Source organism: Anas acuta, chromosome 24 (genome assembly GCF_963932015.1).
Source record: "Anas acuta chromosome 24, bAnaAcu1.1, whole genome shotgun sequence".
NCBI classification, from domain to species: Eukaryota; Metazoa; Chordata; class Aves; order Anseriformes; family Anatidae; genus Anas; species Anas acuta.
In genome coordinates, this window is record NC_089002.1 from 1858374 (window position 1) to 1876111 (window position 17738).

Sequence of the window (17738 nt, forward strand, 5' to 3'; positions counted from 1 at the left end):
TGGGGTGTTAAACCTGGGCCCCTGCCTTGCCAGTGCCTGTAGGAACGGGAGCACCAAGGCCAGGTCCAGGTGACCACCATCGCGCCCCTCCAGTGGAAGCCTGCATGCGGAGAGAAATGCCCGTGAGTGGCAGAGCTGCGGTCAGCACTCGGGGGCCACCCTCTCCTCAGGACAGCCGGCTGTGAAGAGCCCAGAGCACCTGCCAGGTAACCCCAAGGTAAGGTCCAGTCACCTCATTTAGGGTTTTCCCTGCCTTGTGTTGTGGCATACATCCCAAAGTGGCGCAAGGCGTGTTTTCTGCCTGATGTGGCTGATCTGTGATGAGCTGCAGTCACCCAGACGTGGCAGGAGGCCTGCCTGGCCTTGCTGACAGCGTTGGTTTATGGAGAGTTCAAGCAGTACCTCTGGATAAATCCTGCCACAAAGTCAACCAACAGATGGTGCCTGCTCCTCCTTCCCCCATCATCGCTGAGGATCGTCCCCTTCCTCCTGGCAGGGCTGGAGCACCTGAGGGTGCGGCCCTTTGGTGCTGACCCACCACATCCTCCTGATGCCACCTTGGTGCCACCGGGCCCACAGCAGTGACCCCTTCCTGCGTGTTTCCACCCAGCCGCGGGTCCCAGCTCCCCACCCAGCCCTGGCACTCCTTCAGCTCTGGGCTTGCTCCCCCCGCTTCATTCAGGCCCCTGCTCCCCCCTGTGCTGGGATCCCCAGGGCTGTCCCTACCCCAGCACTCTCTACCCCCCAGCCCCTGCTAGCGTGGACTGGGTGAGAGTTCCAGCACGTTTTAGATGCTTTGCTGCCCAAAAATGTCAGCTGGGTGCTCCCAGGTGCCAGAGCCGCCCTGTTTTTCCTGTTCCTCCATGGCGTGCGGGCAGGTTGGTGCCATCCTCTCCTCCCTTGTAGCTCCATTCCCTGAGCCAAGGCGCTGCACACCTGCAAAGCCCCAGGCTTGGCTCCGAGCTCTTCTGTGCCCTAACCCGTTTCAGGGTTAGGTTACTGGGGGCTCAGTGGGCTGTGTCGTGGCCTGGGGGCACAGTTGGGTGCCTCAGTGATGCTGATGAGTGTTTTAGGGAAGAGTGCAAGTCAGATCGTTATATGAGGCTGGTAATGCTGTTGAGCGTGGGCTGAGCAGGGACAAGGGGCAGAGACCTCCTGCAGCCATTTGGGAGGGTATAAGGGGGGAAGTTTGTTTGAGGGGCTGAACTGGGTTAGAGATTGGTCCCATGCCAGTCCACAACCTCTGAATTCTTTGGGTAGTAACCCTTGAAATTAGAAGCAGGTGGAGGTGGGCTGGTTGGGGGCTGTCACCAGGTGGGCACAGACACCAGGGGCAGCTGGGCTCAGCGCTTCGGCTTGCTGCTGAGGCCATCCCCCGTGAGCAGAACAAGCAGCAGCCATGGGGCAGTTCCTCAGGCTCTGCCCTGAGCTAGCACCAAGTTGAGCCCTCCTGCAAGTCCCCAAAGCCAGATGAAACAGTTCAAAGGGAAGTGACTGCGTGTTGGTCCCTATATCAGCCTCAGGTCACCACCTAGGTCCTCCACAGGGAGAGGAGGGCTTTTCTCCTAATGCTTGGAGGCACAAAGGATCTCCTGGGGCTAGGAAAGGTGGATTAAGAACTGTAGTGAACTGATGAATCCAGACATTACAAAGTCAGCGCTGTCAGAATAGCCCTGCATGCTCTTGTGTTGGTGTTGTGCTGTGCTTTGCTCTCCTTCCTTTTTCCTTACAGTCTTAAGAGCCTTGTTAGTGAGCAAACATGCTGTGTCTTTTATACATCTTCTACTGAGGCCCAGGAGGGTTTTTCACTGCTAGCATGAGCCATGTATCAGGTCTCTGATGAGATGAGGGCTCCTGCGGAGCTGGCATCCCTGCAAACAGAGGCAGAGCTCCCTGAGCCACCTTCTCACCGCTGATTTACAGAGGGCTGGATGCTGGGTGCTGCAGGCTGCATCCATGCATGGGGCTGCAGAATGGTTCTGTAGTAGATGGAGCTCTGACAACTCTGTTTTCCTTCCTTCTGGTGAGCACTCTTGGGATATAATTTAATTTAGGAATTTAATTTGAGGACTTGAGTGACTCTTTTGGGGAAGCAGCCGTTCTCTGTGGAGCTAGGTGCTAAAGCAGCTGCCAAATGGTGGGACCTGGCACAGTGAGGAGAGGTTTGGTCCTGTCTCTGCTCTTCTAGCCTGTGAAAGCTCATTAAAAAAAGCAAAGATTTGTGGCAAAAAGAGCTGAGCCATGTTTGGAGCTCTATTTCTAGTATTAATTGGCCTTGTTCCTTAATAGGGTTGTTATATTCTCAAAGCCAACAGCTTTTTTCCTCTTCTAACAGGTCTGAGAGCAGCCAGGATGCCACACCGCACCATCCATCTCTTCCGGAAGGGGCTGCGGCTGCACGACCACCCGGCGCTGCTGGCTGCGCTTGAGTCTTCGGAGGTCGTTTACCCCGTCTACATCCTCGACAGAAAGTTCATGACGTCCGTGATGCACATAGGGGCCCTGCGATGGCACTTTCTGCTGCAGTCCCTGGAGGATTTGCAGAAAAACTTATGTCGGCTGGGCTCTCACTTGCTGGTTATTCAAGGAGAGTATGAGCCCGTTCTTAGAGATCACGTCCAGAAGTGGAACATCACACAAGTGACTCTGGATGCGGAGATGGAGCCATTTTACAAGGAGATGGAAGCCAACATACGGTGTTTGGGAGAAGAGCTGGGGTTCGAGGTGCTTTCTGTGGTGGGCCACAGCCTTTATGACACCAAACGGTATGTGATTGCCTTAAAGACCAGTGAGGTGTCTCCAGGAGGGTTTAGCAAGCATCAGGGAGAAAAAGTCAAGTACTTTGGTCCTTCTGGATCCTTTTCCTTTTCAGAAAATCTGACTATTTGAGATAGCTGCACTGCTTGCTGGAGAATTTTTGTGTTGGTTTACTGGAAGCAACAGAAGAAATTTTGGTGGGTTGCACAGGTGTTAGGATGTTGGGCTGTAGTTAGAGCCTAAAGAGTTTATTTTTTTCCCTTTGGGCAGTTTAATTCACTTTAAGCCATTACGTTAGCTACTCTTTTACACAGATGGAGAAATTCTTTAACACATTTAATAGGACTTACTTATACATTCTTGTGCTCTTTTTTTTTTTTTTTTAAATCTTTCTAATCAACTTTCAATGGTGTCTGAATACACTTGGATCCAAGCAGTTATTCAGAGCTGAATGACTGCAGGTATTTAAATTAATAATAATAGGGAGGAAATCATTAGCAGTTAAAACAGCCTTAACACTCTGCTTCTGAAAAACCCTACATTTGTGTGAACGAGTTGATGTATGTGACTGGCCATCTTAAATTCAAGCCATCGGTTTGTATAGGTGGTTGCAGGCAGGGAAGAGTTCTTTACAGTCCTGAATCTGTTGTTTTGTGGTCTGACTGTCTTTGGAAGCCCCAGAGGTGACCAGCACCTTGCCGGCTGCTGTCCTAGCTATGTCTGGCAGTCTGGAACTACACCAGCTGAAGCTGTGGCTGGCATCCTGGTTTCAATTTCGCTCTCTCAAGTCCCATGAACCTGCTCTCAGGATGGATGGATGTTCACCCAGGGAAGTTTTACTTGTAAAATCTGTAACTTCCACAGTCAGCCCTGCAAACTGGTGCTTTTCCAGCCTGTGCTGTCACCTTCCTTGGCTGAACAGAGTTGTGGCTTGAGTTTAGGAGAAAAAAGAGGGTTTATAATCTTTGGAAAAGAGGGCGGGCCACTCAGGGGGACTATAAGGATGTTGCGAGGCAGTGCAGGGACAAAATTAGAAAGGCCAAAGCTTATCTGGAGCTCAATCTGGCTACTGCTGTCAAAGACAACAAAAGATGTTTTTATAAATACATCAACACAAAAAGGAGGACTAAGGAGAATCTCCATCCTTTACTGGATGCGGGGGGAAACTTAGTTACAAGAGATGAGGAAAAGGTGGAGGTGCTTAATGCCTTCTTCGCCTCAGTCTTTAGCGGCAACACCAGTTGCTCTCTGGATACCCAGCACCCTAAGCTGGTGCAAGGGGATGGGGTGCAGAATGTGGCCCTCATAATCCACCAGGAAATGGTTAGTGAACTGCTACGGCACCTGGATATACACAAGTGGATGGGGCCAGATGGGATCCACTCGAGGATACTGAGAGAACTGGCAGAGGAGCTGGCCAAGCCACTTTCCATCATTTATCAGCAGTCCTGGCTGTTGGGGGAGGTCCCAGTCGACTGGCGGCTAGCAAACATGATGCCCAGGGCTCAGTACTGGGGCCAGTCCTCTTTAATATCTTTATCGATGATCTGGAAGAGGGGATCGAGTGCACCCTCAGTAAGTTTGCAGATGACACCAAGCTAGGTGCTTGTGTTGATCTGCTCAAGGGTAGGAAGGCTCTGCAGGAGGATCTTGAAAGGCTGCACCGATGGGCTGAGGCCAACTGAATGAAGTTCAACAAGGCCAAGTACCGGGTCCTACACCTGGGACACAACAACCCCAAGCAGAGCTACAGGCTGGGAGATGAGTGGTTGGAGAGCTGCCTGGCTGGAGAAGGACCTGGGAGTGATGGTGGACAGTCAGCTGAATATGAGCCAGCAGTGTGCTCAGGTGGCCAAGAAGGCCAACGGCATCCTGGCTTGCAAAAGAAGCAGTGTGGCCAGCAGGACTAGGGAAGAGATTGTCCCCCTGTACTCGGCTCTGGTGAGGCCGCACCTCGAGTACTGTGTTCAGTTTTGGGCCCCTCGCTACAAGAAGGACATCGAGGTGCTTGAGAGAGTCCAGAGAAGGGCGACGAAGCTGGTGAGGGGCCTGGAGAACAAGTCCTACGAGGAGCAGCTGAAGGAGCTGGGCTTGTTCAGCCTGGAGAAGAGGAGGCTCAGGGGCGACTTTATTGCTCTTTATAAATACATTAAAGGAGGCTGTATCAAGGTGGGGGTTGGTCTGTTCTCCCACGTGCCTGGTGACAGGACGAGGGGAAATGGGCTAAAGTTGAACCAGGGGAGTTTTAGGTTGGATGTAAGGAGAAACTTCTTTACTGAAAGGGTTGTTAGGCATTGGAATGGGCTGCCCAGGGAAGTGGTGGAGTCACCATCCCTGGAGGTCTTTAAAAGACGTTTAGATGTAGAGCTTAGGGATATGGTTTAGTGAAGGACTTGTTAGTGCTAGGTCAGAGGTTGGACTAGGTGATCTTGAAGGTCTCTTCCAACCTAGATGATTCTGTGATTCCTATTCACTGGCAGCTCCAGTTTCCTTCTTCATTTATACTGTGGTGAAAACTGACCTTATTTTATTTAGGATTTTGGACCTGAATGATGGGACTCCCCCATTAACATACAAGAGGTTCCTTCACATTCTGTCTCTTCTTGGGGACCCTGAGGTGCCCGTCCGAAACCTTACAGCTGAAGACTTCCAGTAAGTAACGCCTAGGTGACAAGTAATTGCAGGTCCTTTCTGTCTGCCTGAAAGAACAGCCAAGGTCAAGTGATACCAGGGTGCTATGGGCACTGTTTTGTTACCTCTGTGCATGGAGGGCTACAGACTGTATGCAGAGGGGATGCAGATGAGAGGTGGCACAGTCCAAAGGCTTTAAGCTTTTGCAAGTCACGTTGAGACAACCTTTGAATGTATGTAAAAGGTTAGCAGAGGAGTGACTAAGGAACTGCAGGTCTCTTTCTCAAAGACATGCTCTAGCTTCCTTACAAACCAAGATTCAAGGGGGGAATTGGATGAACCACTATAGCATGTTTATGCAAGAAATCCAGTGGAACAACCATAATGTTCCCTTCTGGCTTCAAAACTTTTCTCTTCTCCCCTCTGTTGTATGGGAAGGAGGGACCAAGCTCGTGTCTCCCAGGACTTGAGAAGCTCAGAGTCATGGATGTCTTATGTTTAGCTCTGCCTCATAGAGGTTAGTGGTCCAAAGGGAGTTAAGATTGGGGTAGGGGAGGTCTGGCCACTTGGGATGGGACTGCAGATACTTGGGACTTGTCGGGCACCTCCTGCGTGACCTCAGCTCTGTGTTAGTAACCTAGGCTTAGTTCTTCCATCTTGGGGAATCCCATTAGTTACTGAATGTTGTCCCCAGATACCCCAGTGATGAGACCTATGTAAGTATTGGGATGAACCAGTTCCTAGGGCTTTTCTCACAGTGCTTCCTCCCCTTCCCCCCCACCCCTCATAATTTGTTTATTCACACATTTTTTAATTGATGATGAACGATAAGTAGTTCACATGCTTCCCAGCAGGCCTGTGTTGTGCCAGTGCTCTGAGAGCTGCACTGGCTCCTTCTGCTGTAGGTGTTTGCAACAGAGCTGAGCTCAGTGTTTCCAGGTGAGTGGGAAGATCTCTCTCCATCTCTGACCTCATTCAGGGTTTTGCTGGGAAGTCTGCATACCACTGATACTTCCCTAAACAGCTTTGTTTGTGTTTTATCGTGGGATGGGGTAGGGGTTGGGGTGGACACATGACATACCCTGGTACTATTCCAGCCTTGTGGGGGTCGGAGGCATTGGAAGAACCTCAACAGCTGAGGCCACACAAGAGGAGTGTGACTCTTTGGGGTGTCCTTGTGAGACTGCTCAGGGCATCCTAGCCCCTTGTTTAGGAAGAAGCAGCTGAGGAGGTGGCCCAGAGAGCTGCTCTGCGTCCTTCCCTATGAAACCTCCCAGAGCAACCTCTCCTTAGAGGCATGGAGGGGCCTTTGGAGGCAGTGCCAGTGACCCCAGTTAAATTTAAAGTCTGAGGAGGCTCTTAGCTCCCTCCCAGAGATGGATGAGGCAGCTGGGGAGGCTGCAGGAGAGGAGGTGCCTCCGAGCCTTATGTAGCAGATGCCAAAAAAGAGGGAGGTCTGAGCTGTGGTCATAGCTGGCTGCTCTGAGCATTGTCATTTGGTGGGTCTGAGCCTCTTCCCCCAGTTCAGACTGAGTTCAGACTGGAACTACCTGGAGCAGTTTCAGGATGAGCTTTTCTTTCCCTAAGGAGTAGAGCCTGGGGTTTCTGGCTGTGCTTTTGTTCCTCTGTGCTGCAACAGAGGAGATCTTGGTGTGTGAAATGAGCAGAGGTCTTCCACCCTCTTCTGGCTCCAGTTCCCTCTCTGAAAGAGGCCTGTCTCTTGCATTAGGAGGTGTAGGCCCCCTGACCTGGACCTGGCTGAGTGTTACAGGGTGCCTCTCCCCGCGGATTTGAAGATCCCCCCTGAGAGCATCTCCCCCTGGAAAGGAGGGGAGACTGAAGGGCTGCAGCGCCTGGAGCAACACCTGGCTGACCAGGTCAGTCTTGATTTAATGTGGGTGATGCTGGTGGCTGTGGGTGGGCTGAGGTCAGTGCTGTCCTCCCTCCTTTTGTGTGTGGTTGTCTCTGGACCTCAAGAAACCGCTCAGCCACGGAGTTCTGTTCCAGCTCTTGCTGAGGACTTCCCCTCCAGGCAGCCTGATCTTAAGATGTTGCTATCCTGGATGGCAGTATTTGTGGGGGTATTGCAGTGGGATGTTGAACAGGCAGAAGCCAGTTGCCAAGAGCTTTTCCCTGTTCCATTAGCTGGACACACGTCACCTTGTACTGCCTAACCCTTGATTTCTGTTTTCATTTTAGGGCTGGGTGGCAAGTTTTACTAAACCAAGAACAATACCAAATTCACTGCTTCCAAGCACCACAGGCCTGAGTCCCTATTTCAGCATGGGCTGTGTGTCAGTTCGCACCTTTTTTTATAGGTTGTCAAACATTTATGCTCAGGTAAGGAAAAAAAAATGATCATAGCCCAGAAAATCTAACCAGGCCTGGTTTTTAAGTGAAGTTTTTGAGCAGTTTAGCCTGCTCAAGCAGTTTTGTTTTTAGAAAGTATCTATTTTCATCTTAGGTAAGTTTTGATTACAGCATAAGCCAAAACCAGGTTCTGAAAACTTGCTTCTTAAGAAAAACTATGGCTGAAACCAATCCAAGAAAATGTATCCTGAACCTCCTGCCTAGAGTCTATCTGAGACATGGCTGAGCTACCTGCATTCAGCTAGCTGGGCAGTTAATATGTCGGTAAATGTATGTTTATTTTAAGATATCCCCATGTGATACCATTTTGGAAGGTAAATGGAGAGAATTCTGCCTGACAAATCTGGTGGTCTTCTATGATGGGATTAAACAGTGGTGGATAGGGGAAGAGCAACTGACATCACCTACCTGGACTTGTGCAGAGCTTTTGACAGCGTCCCACACAGCATCCTTGTCTCTAAATCAGAGAGATGTGAATTTGGTGGATGGACCACTCAGTGAGTAAGAAATCGGCTGGATGGTCACACTCAAAGAGTTGTGGTCAACAGCTCATGTCCAGGTGGAGACCAGTGACAAGTGGTGTCCTACAGAGGTCAGTATTGGGACCAGTGCCATTTAACATCTTTGTGACATGGACAGTGCACCCTCAGCAAGTTTGCTGAGGAGACCAAGCTGCATGGTGTGGTCAACACACTGGAGGGAAGGGATGCCATCCAGAGAGACCTGGACAGGACTGAGAGGTGGGGCTGGGCAAACCTCATGAGGTTCAACAAGGCCAAGTGCAAGGCCTGGGAAATCCCAAGCACAAATACAGGCTGGGTGGAGAATGGATTGAAAGCAGCCCTGAGGAGAAGGACCTGGGGGTGTTGGTTGATGAGAAGCTCAGCATGAGCCAGCAACATGCGCTTGCAGCCCAGAAAGCCAGCCATACCCTGCATCAAAAGCAGCGTGGGCAGCAGGGTAAGGAAATGGATTCTCCCCCTCTGCTCTGCTCTCATGGAACCTCACCTGGAGTCCTGCTTTCAGCTCTGGGGCCCCCAGCACAAGAAGGACATGGATCTATAGAACAAGTCTAGAGTCACGAAGATGATGAGGGGCTGGAGCACCTCTCCTATGGAGTCAGGCCAAGAGGGTTGGAGTTGTTCAGCCTCAGAAGAGAAGGCTCCAGGGAGACCTTACAGTGGCATTCCACTACTGAAAGGGGGCTGTAGGAAAGCTGGGGAGGGACATTTTGTCAGGGAGTGTAGCGACAGGATAAGGGGGAATGTCTTTAAACTAAAAGACGGTATGTTTAGATTGGATATAAGGAAGCAATTATTTACTTGGAGTGCGGGGAGACACTGGCACAGGCTGCCCAGAGAAGCTGTGGATGCCCTGTCCCTGGGACTGCTCAAGGCCAGGCGGGATGAGACTTTGAGCAACCTGGTCTAGTGGAAGTTGTCCCTGCCCATGGCAGGTCCCTTCCAACCCAAACCATTCTATGACTCCATGAATTCAAGGTAATGCAGGGTCTAACAGAGTTCAGCTTTCTCTGCTCTGGTGCAAAAAAAAAGTGCTTCAGATCTTTGATTTCATTGGCTTTCATGGTAAACTGCATCAAAGCCGGTTGTATAGTTAGATTAATCTTTATTTTATGGACCTCACAAAATGAGTGAAAACATGATGGTACATATGAACTGAAGCTTTGAACTTCTGTCTTTTGCAGGCCAAGCATCACTCCCTGCCCCCGGTGTCACTCCAAGGGCAGCTTCTGTGGAGGGAGTTCTTCTATACGGTAGCATCAGCGACACCAAACTTCACCAAAATGGCTGGGAACCCCATCTGCCTTCAGATCAGTTGGTATGAGGATGCAGAGAGGCTCCACAAATGGAAAACGGTAACAAGATGCGTTTCCACAACTGCTGTGTTTCAGCCTAGACTTTTTCAATGGCCCCAGGACTGCTCCCTGCTGGCTATTTGAGGAGGAGTTTATAGCAGTGTGTAGGACACAAGTGCATTGAAGCACAGTGATAGAAGGCTGATTTTTCTTTCTGCCTCAGGCACAGACAGGCTTCCCTTGGATTGATGCGATTATGACCCAGCTGCGCCAGGAGGGCTGGATCCATCACCTTGCCCGGCACGCTGCTGCCTGCTTCCTGACACGGGGGGACCTTTGGATCAGCTGGGAAGAGGGCATGAAGGTTGACTTCTGGTTTTAATTTTTCTGTTTTCATTTGGTGCTTCTCTGTTCTGGCTGATCTTCAGAAAGCTCTGCAAAATACGAGCATGGAGGTGGCTCTGGAGAACAGTGCTTTATTACTGAGCCTCCATAGAAATCTCATGGTTTATAAAATCTCCTTATCTTCTGCTTGAGTCTGAGCCCTGCTGTGTAGTGTACAGCAATGAAAAGTCATTCCCATCCCCAAGATCTGATGATTTTGGATGATGATAATGATATTGGAGACCTTCCCAGTTTGCAGCAGTCTTCAAAGCCAGACCTTTAAGCTTTGAGTTGCTCTCTCATGGGGTTTCACTCTAGCTTCCTTGTGGCAAACTGTCTTACTGGAGAGTAATGTGCAAAGGGTACCCTGGACCAGAACAGTGCTGTGCTTCTAACAGCAAGCTTCATCCTTTATCTCCCAGCCTGTTGTGCTGTTTTGGTTTTGCAATACAGGCAGCCATTTCAGGGGTGTTTCTCTCTTTCTTTTCCTGTCATCAAAATGCAGGTGTTTGAAGAGCTGCTTTTAGATGCTGACTACAGCATCAATGCAGGGAACTGGATGTGGCTGTCGGCCAGCGCGTTCTTCCACCAGTACACGCGTATCTTCTGCCCTGTCCGCTTTGGGAAGCGCACGGACCCTGAGGGGCAGTACATAAGGTAGGGCAATGCATGGCCTGGCTCTTCCCTGGCTCCCCTGGCAGCAACAGCTGGAGAACTCAGTCTGCATAAAGCACGTGCCCCTGTGAAACAGGGCTTGTAGCAGTGATGTGTTTAGCAGACTAGAAAACCATGGCACAAAAAGGCAGAGATGTACCTGTGGTTGCCCAGGAGATGATCAAGTATGGAACTGTGTTGACCTGTGAGCACCCGTAGGCTCCAGCAGTGTCCAGTCACTGGGATGACTCCTCTTTCTGAAGGAGTAATAGCGATGTTCTGTAAAACATCTCACAGCTCTCCCCCTCCAGTCTGTGCTGTGTTTCATTGTTTTGTGTGCAGTCTGAATAACTTTAGACACCCAAGTTTTACTTCCCATTCTACTTTGAGCAAGTGCCATTTGCTTCAAAGTCTCATTTTTCTCTCTTCTCTAGAGCAGGAGTAATGCTGGTCTGTTTGGGAAGCAACAGCTCTGTTGGTAGCATGCTGTATCAGACACCTTTGCAGTTATGTCTGTGATGGCAATATGATTAATATTTAAGATTTGAGAGGTCTGGCTAAGAATTTTATCCTAACAGAAGGAACACTCCTTTTGACTAAAAGCTAACAGTCTGTGATAGTCTCCAACCCTACTTCTGAGCTAAAATAACACAGGTTGTGTTCCACCAAGAGCCATCACTCCATTTGGTCAGTTGTGGCAGTTAACAAGCTACTTAAGGAGTTCACCTCCCTCAGGCATGTGTACTTACCCTTTTTAACATATATATTATGGTGAAACTGGTAAAGGGCCTGGGACACAAGTCCTCTGAGGAGCAGCTGAGGGAACTGGGGGTGTTTGGTCTGGAGAAGGGGAGGCTCAGGGGAGACCTCATTGCTCTCTGCAGCTCCCTGAAAGAAAGCTGTGGGGAGCTGGGGGTTGGCCTCTGCTCGCAGGTAACCTGTGATAGGATTAGAGGGAATGGCCTGGAGTTGTGCCAGGGGAGGTTGAGGTGGGCAATGAGGAGCCATTTCTGCTCAGCCAGAGCGGGCAGGCGTTGGGACGGGTTGCCCAGGGAGGTGGGGGAGTCCCCGTCCCTGGGGGGGCTCCAGGAGAGGTTGGGGCTGGTGCTTGGGGACATGGTTTAGTGGGTGACATTGGTGGTAGCTGGTAGTTGGACCAGGTGATCTTGGACGTATTTTCCAACCTTTATGATTTTATGATATAGAAGTTATTGTCTGGAGTCTGTCTCTCCCAAGAATGCACACCTGTCTTTGCTAACATTATAATGTTTTTCCTCATTATATGGTGTTTCAAAGAAACAGATACAAGTGGGTTCTCTGCAACCACTTGGCAGAGAACAGGGGAACAGAGGGGGAAATGCTGCCTGAATGCTCTCTCACTGTGGTCACAGTTAAAGCTTCTGTCTGACCTGTCCTAGACTGTACTTGTGCTATTACGCACCTGTAGTCCTGATATTCTCCTTTACCTCCTTGTTGTTGGTGAAGGTTCTGCTTGGCTTTCCTGGAAAGTAGTGGGTGACAGCTGATTTCAATAGGACCAAGCTGTGTTGATGTCTGTGGAAACAGCTCCTTTTCCCCACATCTCCTTGGGGTGTAGCCGAATAACCATTATGGATCCAGTCAGATTCAGAGTACTGAACCATCACAGTCACAGATTCACCAATAATGCATTAACCGTTAGAGGCTCAGTCGGATTCAGAGCACTGAACTACCATGGTCACGGATTCACCAAAAACACAACTAGAGTAAGGGTGGTTATACGTTAAATGAGAACCGTCACGGCTATGAACAATGCAATCAAATGCAATTTATTACAGCAACAGGTACACAGGGTCTTTGGATTGTGGTGATAGTGTCTGTCTGCAAAAGCAAGCTAGCATGCATGAAATACTCAGGTGACACAGGTGTGCAGCCTGGAAATTAACACGTTAAAAGGCACAAAGACTCTATAGAGATTTCTAAGTTTCCGTGGAGACACACAGTATAATCAAGTGTTCAAATCTCACCCAAAGGTGTCCCAATGTGGGGGGGAAGAGAGGCTCAGCCCATCGACTGATTTCTCGTCCGAGAAATTCAGAGCGCATGCTCAGTAAGGTGTGGTCGCATCTTGGAGGCGGGTAGCTTTAGGGATGGAGGTGTGTTTTGGTATTATAGTGTTATTATGATGAGCAAAAGTATGCTATGGTACAGCATTTGTCAAAACATGACAGGTCCCTGGCTCAGGGTAGCAAAAAGTGCGGCTTATTGGTCGTCTTGTGCACAAGAACAATCGAGTCCCCACCTGGTCACAGAGCCTAGTCGTGGTGTCTCCACTCCACTCTACACTCTGTACTGTTCCCTTAGAGCTAGCACACCAGGTTCCCCCGGCGCGATAGCATCTAAGGTTGGAAGCCTAGGGAACGCTCAGGTAATGCAGCTATGCCCTACCCTGAAAGCCTCTTCAGTGCTGTACATTTTCTTTAAATATGAATGTTAGTTTTATTTTCCTAGTTACCTTAGGCAATTGCACCACACTCCTCTTCCTCGCATCCCTTCTAGCTCTGTGCCTTGTCATGGTGAAGCTCATACTGATGTACCTGATAGTTGCACAGAAAATGACTTTCCCATTCTGTAAGATTTTTTATATTTTCTTAGCTGTTCTAATTTAGTAAAATTTCAGACAAAATGTTAAAAACAAATATTTTGGATGAAGTCAAAACTGCAATAATGTTTAAATCAATCCCTTTATTCCTTGCTGCAAAGTGAACTTGTGGAAGATGTCACTGTACAGAGGTTTCAGAACACAGAAACAGTTATTTTGTGCAAAACAAATTGGAACTTTCCTGTAGATTGCAGCGTCAATACGACCACCTAAAATTAACATTGGTGTAGGTTGGATTACACTTCTCTTAAATGTACGAGTATTTGTCTTCAGGATTATAAAAACATGATATTATTACTCTTTGGTAGGAAGTACTTACCTGTCCTAAAGAACTTTCCCTCCAAATACATCTATGAGCCCTGGACAGCCTCTGAAGAAGAGCAGAAGCAAGCAGGATGTATCATAGGTAATATGGACACCCTGCTAGGGATTTTGCTACTGAAAATTGTCAAAAATAATTACGTGTGTGTGGTGGTTTTACTCAGCTGAGCAGCAGAGATCCACCACAACCACTCCTTCACTCTTCCTCCTCAAAGGGAAAGGGCTCAAGGGTTGAGATAAGGAGGGGGAGATCACTCAACAATTATTGTCACTGGCAAAACAGACTCAGCATAGGGAGATTAATGTAATTTATTACCTATTACTAACAAACTAGAGCAGTGAGAAACTAAAAACAAACAAAAAACACCTTCCTGCCATGCACCCTCTTCTACATTCTCCCCCTGAGCAGTGCAGGGGAACAGGGGAATGGGAGCTGCGGTCAGTTGATAGCACTTTTTCTCTTTTGCTCCTTCTTGGTCCCTCTCTGCCCCTGCTCCCCATGGGGTCCCTCCCACACGATGCCGTCCTTCCCGAGCTGAGACTGCAGGGGCTGCCCACAGGCAGCACTTCTTCAAAGAACTGCTCCAGATACGGGTCTGTACCACAGAGTCCATCCATCAGGAGCACACTGCTCCAAGCTGGGTTCCCCACCTTTACCAGATCCCCCCCATATCCTCTGCTCCTGTGTGGGCTCCTCCATGAGCTGCCGTGTGGAGATTTGCTCTGCCATGGCCCCATGGGCTGCAGGGGGACAGCCTGCTCCACCAGGGGCCTCTCCACAAGCCACAGGAGAACTTCAGCTCTGATGCCTGGAGCACCTCCTGCCCTCCTTCTGCACTCACCTTGGGGGCTATGGGGCTGGGTCTCACTCCTCCATCTCCCAGATGCTGTGGTGCAGCATTTTTCCCCCCCTCTTTCTTAAATCTGCTCTCACAGAGGTGCAAACATCACTTATTGCCTCAGCTCTGGCCAGCAGTGGGTCCTTTTGGAGCTAGCCCTTATCTAACATGGGGCAGCTTCTGGACTCTTCTCACAGAGCCCCCCCCTGCAGTCCCCTGCTACCAAAACCTTGCCATGTAAACCCAGTACAACTATATGAGATGGAAGTGTCACACTTCCAATGCAAATCACACATTTATCTTTTGAAAATCGATTCATCCAGCAGCCTGCCTTCTGTCAGCTCTCCTTTAAAGGTTTTTGCTGGAGTCTGATCTCAGAGTACACGCTTTAGCCTCTACTTTATATCCTAAGACTATTGGATCACTCAAAGTTGTTGCTTGTACATCTGTTCAGATGCTTGGCTGTCTGTAAATAGTATGTGAACATCTTGTACTTTTACACTTACTCTCATGCATCTTTAAAGATGGGGCAGGGCTGCCATCCCTGTTAATAGACGGGAAACCAAGGCCCAGAGCATCCAGTGTAAGGGTTTGTCTGTTACTGTCTCATCTCTAAATGGAAGTAGTTGGCCCTGGCTCTTAGAGTTCATGAAGAGAAATAGGCACTTCTAAAGGGTAAATCACATGGTTTAAGATGCTGCTGACTTTAGGAAGACCTGCAACAATTTGCTTTAGTGCAAATCCAGTGAAACATCCTTTTTAGTCCCATAGCTGTCTGTTCTACCAGGTAAAGACTACCCCTTCCCAATGGTGGACCACAAGGAAGCCAGTAATCACAACCTGCAGCTGATGAAACACGTAAGAGAAGAACAGTACAGAACGGCCCAGCTCACGAGAGGTAAGAGGTGCTGCAGCACAGTGTGTTCAGCTTGCTGTGATACAGAGCCTGTTGCTGATGGCTTTGGGGTTGGTTCTGTGTGGTGTCCTCTTGGCTACCAATACCATGTGCTGTTCTTCCTGTTACTATTGAAATGTTTCCCCTGCTGGCACACACAAACTCTGAGCAGTTCCTTCCCTTCTGCCTGCCTGTGCAGGATGGGAGCTTGCTTGTGCCTGCTGGAGGAACACCTCCCCAAAAGCAGACCACCTTTTCCTTCTGTAGGTCTGCACAAACACCCCAGTGGCCCCCAGGTTTGCCAGGTTTATTTCCAAGACATAGAAGTCTTTGCAGTGCTGTCCACACCTCTGGTGAACAAGAGCATCACAGTTTGTCCTTTTTACCATGATCTGCCTTGCCTTGTAGAAGGAAATATTTGAGGTTCCCACTGGCTACGAATGAGAGAAAAGCCCTGGAGAGCTGATCTAAGAAATTTACCTTTTGACCTTGTTTTCTAAATAGGTGAAGCACATGCATAACACTCTGGTAGTTATCAGCTAAGGCTGGAACACTCCACCTTTGGGTCAGCCTGAATTAGTTATTTCCAATTACACAGATGTTCCACCGTTTAAGAGATGTTCCACTGCTTAAGAGCATCAGCGCTCTTAAAATTGAAATCCTAGGGCCTGTGAAGAGCTCTTAAGCTCAGAGGAATCATTTGCAAGAAGAAAAGCAAAGCAGTGCTTTGTATTTAATAGTATTCCATAGCAGTCTGCATATGTAGTACAAAAATCCAACATGAAGCAGCTGACGGGAGTCTTAAGTATTCCTACATCAATTTCTAGTGTCAGATGGAATTAATTATTCCAATCCTGTGCTTATTAATGTATCCAGGAGGTTGCACGTTGGTACCTTTCAAATACAGCTATGCTGACAGCTCCCCCTGCAATCTGATGACATAGGGGAGTGAATGTTCTTGAGATTATTCTTGGAGATGTGGAAAGCCAAAGTCTGGGAACCAGAGTTCCCTGCTTCTGGTATTGCTCCTGTTGACTGTACACAGAAGTATTTTCTAGCACGCTTTGTAACTTCACATGTTACTGTCATTGTTGGCTCTTGTTCTACTGAGGTCATTAAGGCTGCAAACTTTTATTTTTCTTTCCTTCTTGACATAGATGACACAGATGACCCAATGGAAATGAAGCTGAAGCGTGATCACTCTGAAGAAAATGTAACAAAGGCAAAAACAGCCAGGATGACAGAGCAAACCTAGATACCACTGGGGATTATCCTCTGGGTGTTGAAGAATGACAAAAGGGGAGAGCCAGAGAGCAGCTGAACAGGACAAACTTTACTCAGTACTTTGCCCTGCGAGTGGTGCTTCTTGATTGTGAAGTGACCTCCAGCAAAAGTTTTGTATCTTCAATGTATTTGTTAGTGCAGCTATTTCAAATTAAGTTGTCTCTCTGTAAGTAGCTTAGAAGTCATTTGTTGCAGCTGTTAGGTAAATTCAAGTGATTTTGACAGGACGATGCTTTAGCATTGTTCAAATCCATTTGATGTTCATGCATCTGTATAAATAGTTTTAATGATAAATACTAGTCTTTCCAATGTGACAGATGTGCCAGTTAAGGAATATATGTACACTGTGTGTTCACATACTCGTGTTAAAAGCAAGATTTTCTTGTCTTATATAGACAGAGATCGAGGGATTTCAGGTACAGTTTTTGCTTGCAGTCCCCCGTCTGGGGAGATACAGGGGAATGTAGCCCATTGTAAAATTGTGTGTAGTTCTTAAGACTTAAATAAGACTTCTGCATTTTAAACGCATTATTGCAAAGTTTCTCAGTGGATTAAGGCTGATGTCCAACTTCACCATAACTGTCCTTCCTGGCTAATTCCTCTAGAACTGTAGGATAGGTATTATATCTATCACATACTGCATGTCATAAATCATCCATCCCTTGAAATGCCTCCTTGTGTTTCACAAAGCTGGATTAGTCAGTTTTCTTTGTTATGGTTGGGGTTTCAGTGGACATGAGAGGAGTGGAATGGGCTTTTAACCACTGTGGGTACTACTTTTGTTTTTAAAAGAAATAAAAACTTTCTGACATGAAAATGTAAGGTCTGTAGAGCAATCTATTGTGACAATTGGCATCCATCTGTCCTCTTTGGAACTCTGACAGCAAGACAACCCTTGCATCGATCCAGTGCGTCCAGACTCCCTCGCTTTGAAGGCATCCCATGACCCAGTGCAGGAGCAGCACACAAACCACACGAACCAGAAGGAGGCCAAACGCTGCTCCTAACAGCATCTTCCAGTGCTGCTGATGACCTGCAGGACCCTGCGCCATTACCTGCTGCATTTACAATCACAGTGACTGTCGGATGGATTTGAGAGACTAGTCATGTCCTCCTGCTGTGCCAAGCCTGCACTGAGCTCCTGGA

General features: G+C 48.5%; 1 protein-coding gene across 5 annotated transcripts; it reads left to right on the top strand.

The window, feature by feature from the left end:
* Positions 1 to 80: 80 nt before the first annotated feature.
* Positions 81 to 17426, top strand: LOC137844031 (cryptochrome-1-like). 5 transcript variants are annotated; one of them, XM_068659955.1, is made up of 11 exons: positions 81 to 217; positions 2336 to 2765; positions 5293 to 5409; positions 7118 to 7265; positions 7588 to 7728; positions 9464 to 9634; positions 9798 to 9938; positions 10464 to 10615; positions 13562 to 13659; positions 15201 to 15311; positions 16466 to 17426. In XM_068659955.1, exons 2-11 carry the CDS (start codon positions 2353 to 2355, stop codon positions 16561 to 16563), a joined length of 1590 nt encoding a protein of 529 aa, XP_068516056.1. In that variant the 5' UTR covers positions 81 to 217; positions 2336 to 2352; the 3' UTR covers positions 16564 to 17426. The 5 variants fall into 5 exon arrangements, 4 of the variants coding, with proteins under 4 accessions (XP_068516056.1, XP_068516057.1, XP_068516058.1 ...); XM_068659956.1 differs by lacking the exon at positions 81 to 217 and adding an exon at positions 1257 to 1498 and having other exon boundaries at positions 2348 to 2765; XM_068659954.1 differs by lacking the exon at positions 81 to 217 and adding an exon at positions 1541 to 2023.
* The last annotated feature ends 312 nt before the right edge of the window (positions 17427 to 17738 follow it).

Coding starts and splice junctions, on each gene's coding strand:
- LOC137844031 (XM_068659954.1), top strand. CDS start 1,957: ATGCATGGGGCTGCAGAATGGTTCTGTAGTAGATGGAGCTCTGACAAC. Junction 7,729..9,463: donor TGTCAAACATTTATGCTCAG/GTAAGGAAAAAA, acceptor TGTCTTTTGCAG/GCCAAGCATCACTCCCTGCC. Junction 10,616..13,561: donor CCTGAGGGGCAGTACATAAG/GTAGGGCAATGC, acceptor ACTCTTTGGTAG/GAAGTACTTACCTGTCCTAA.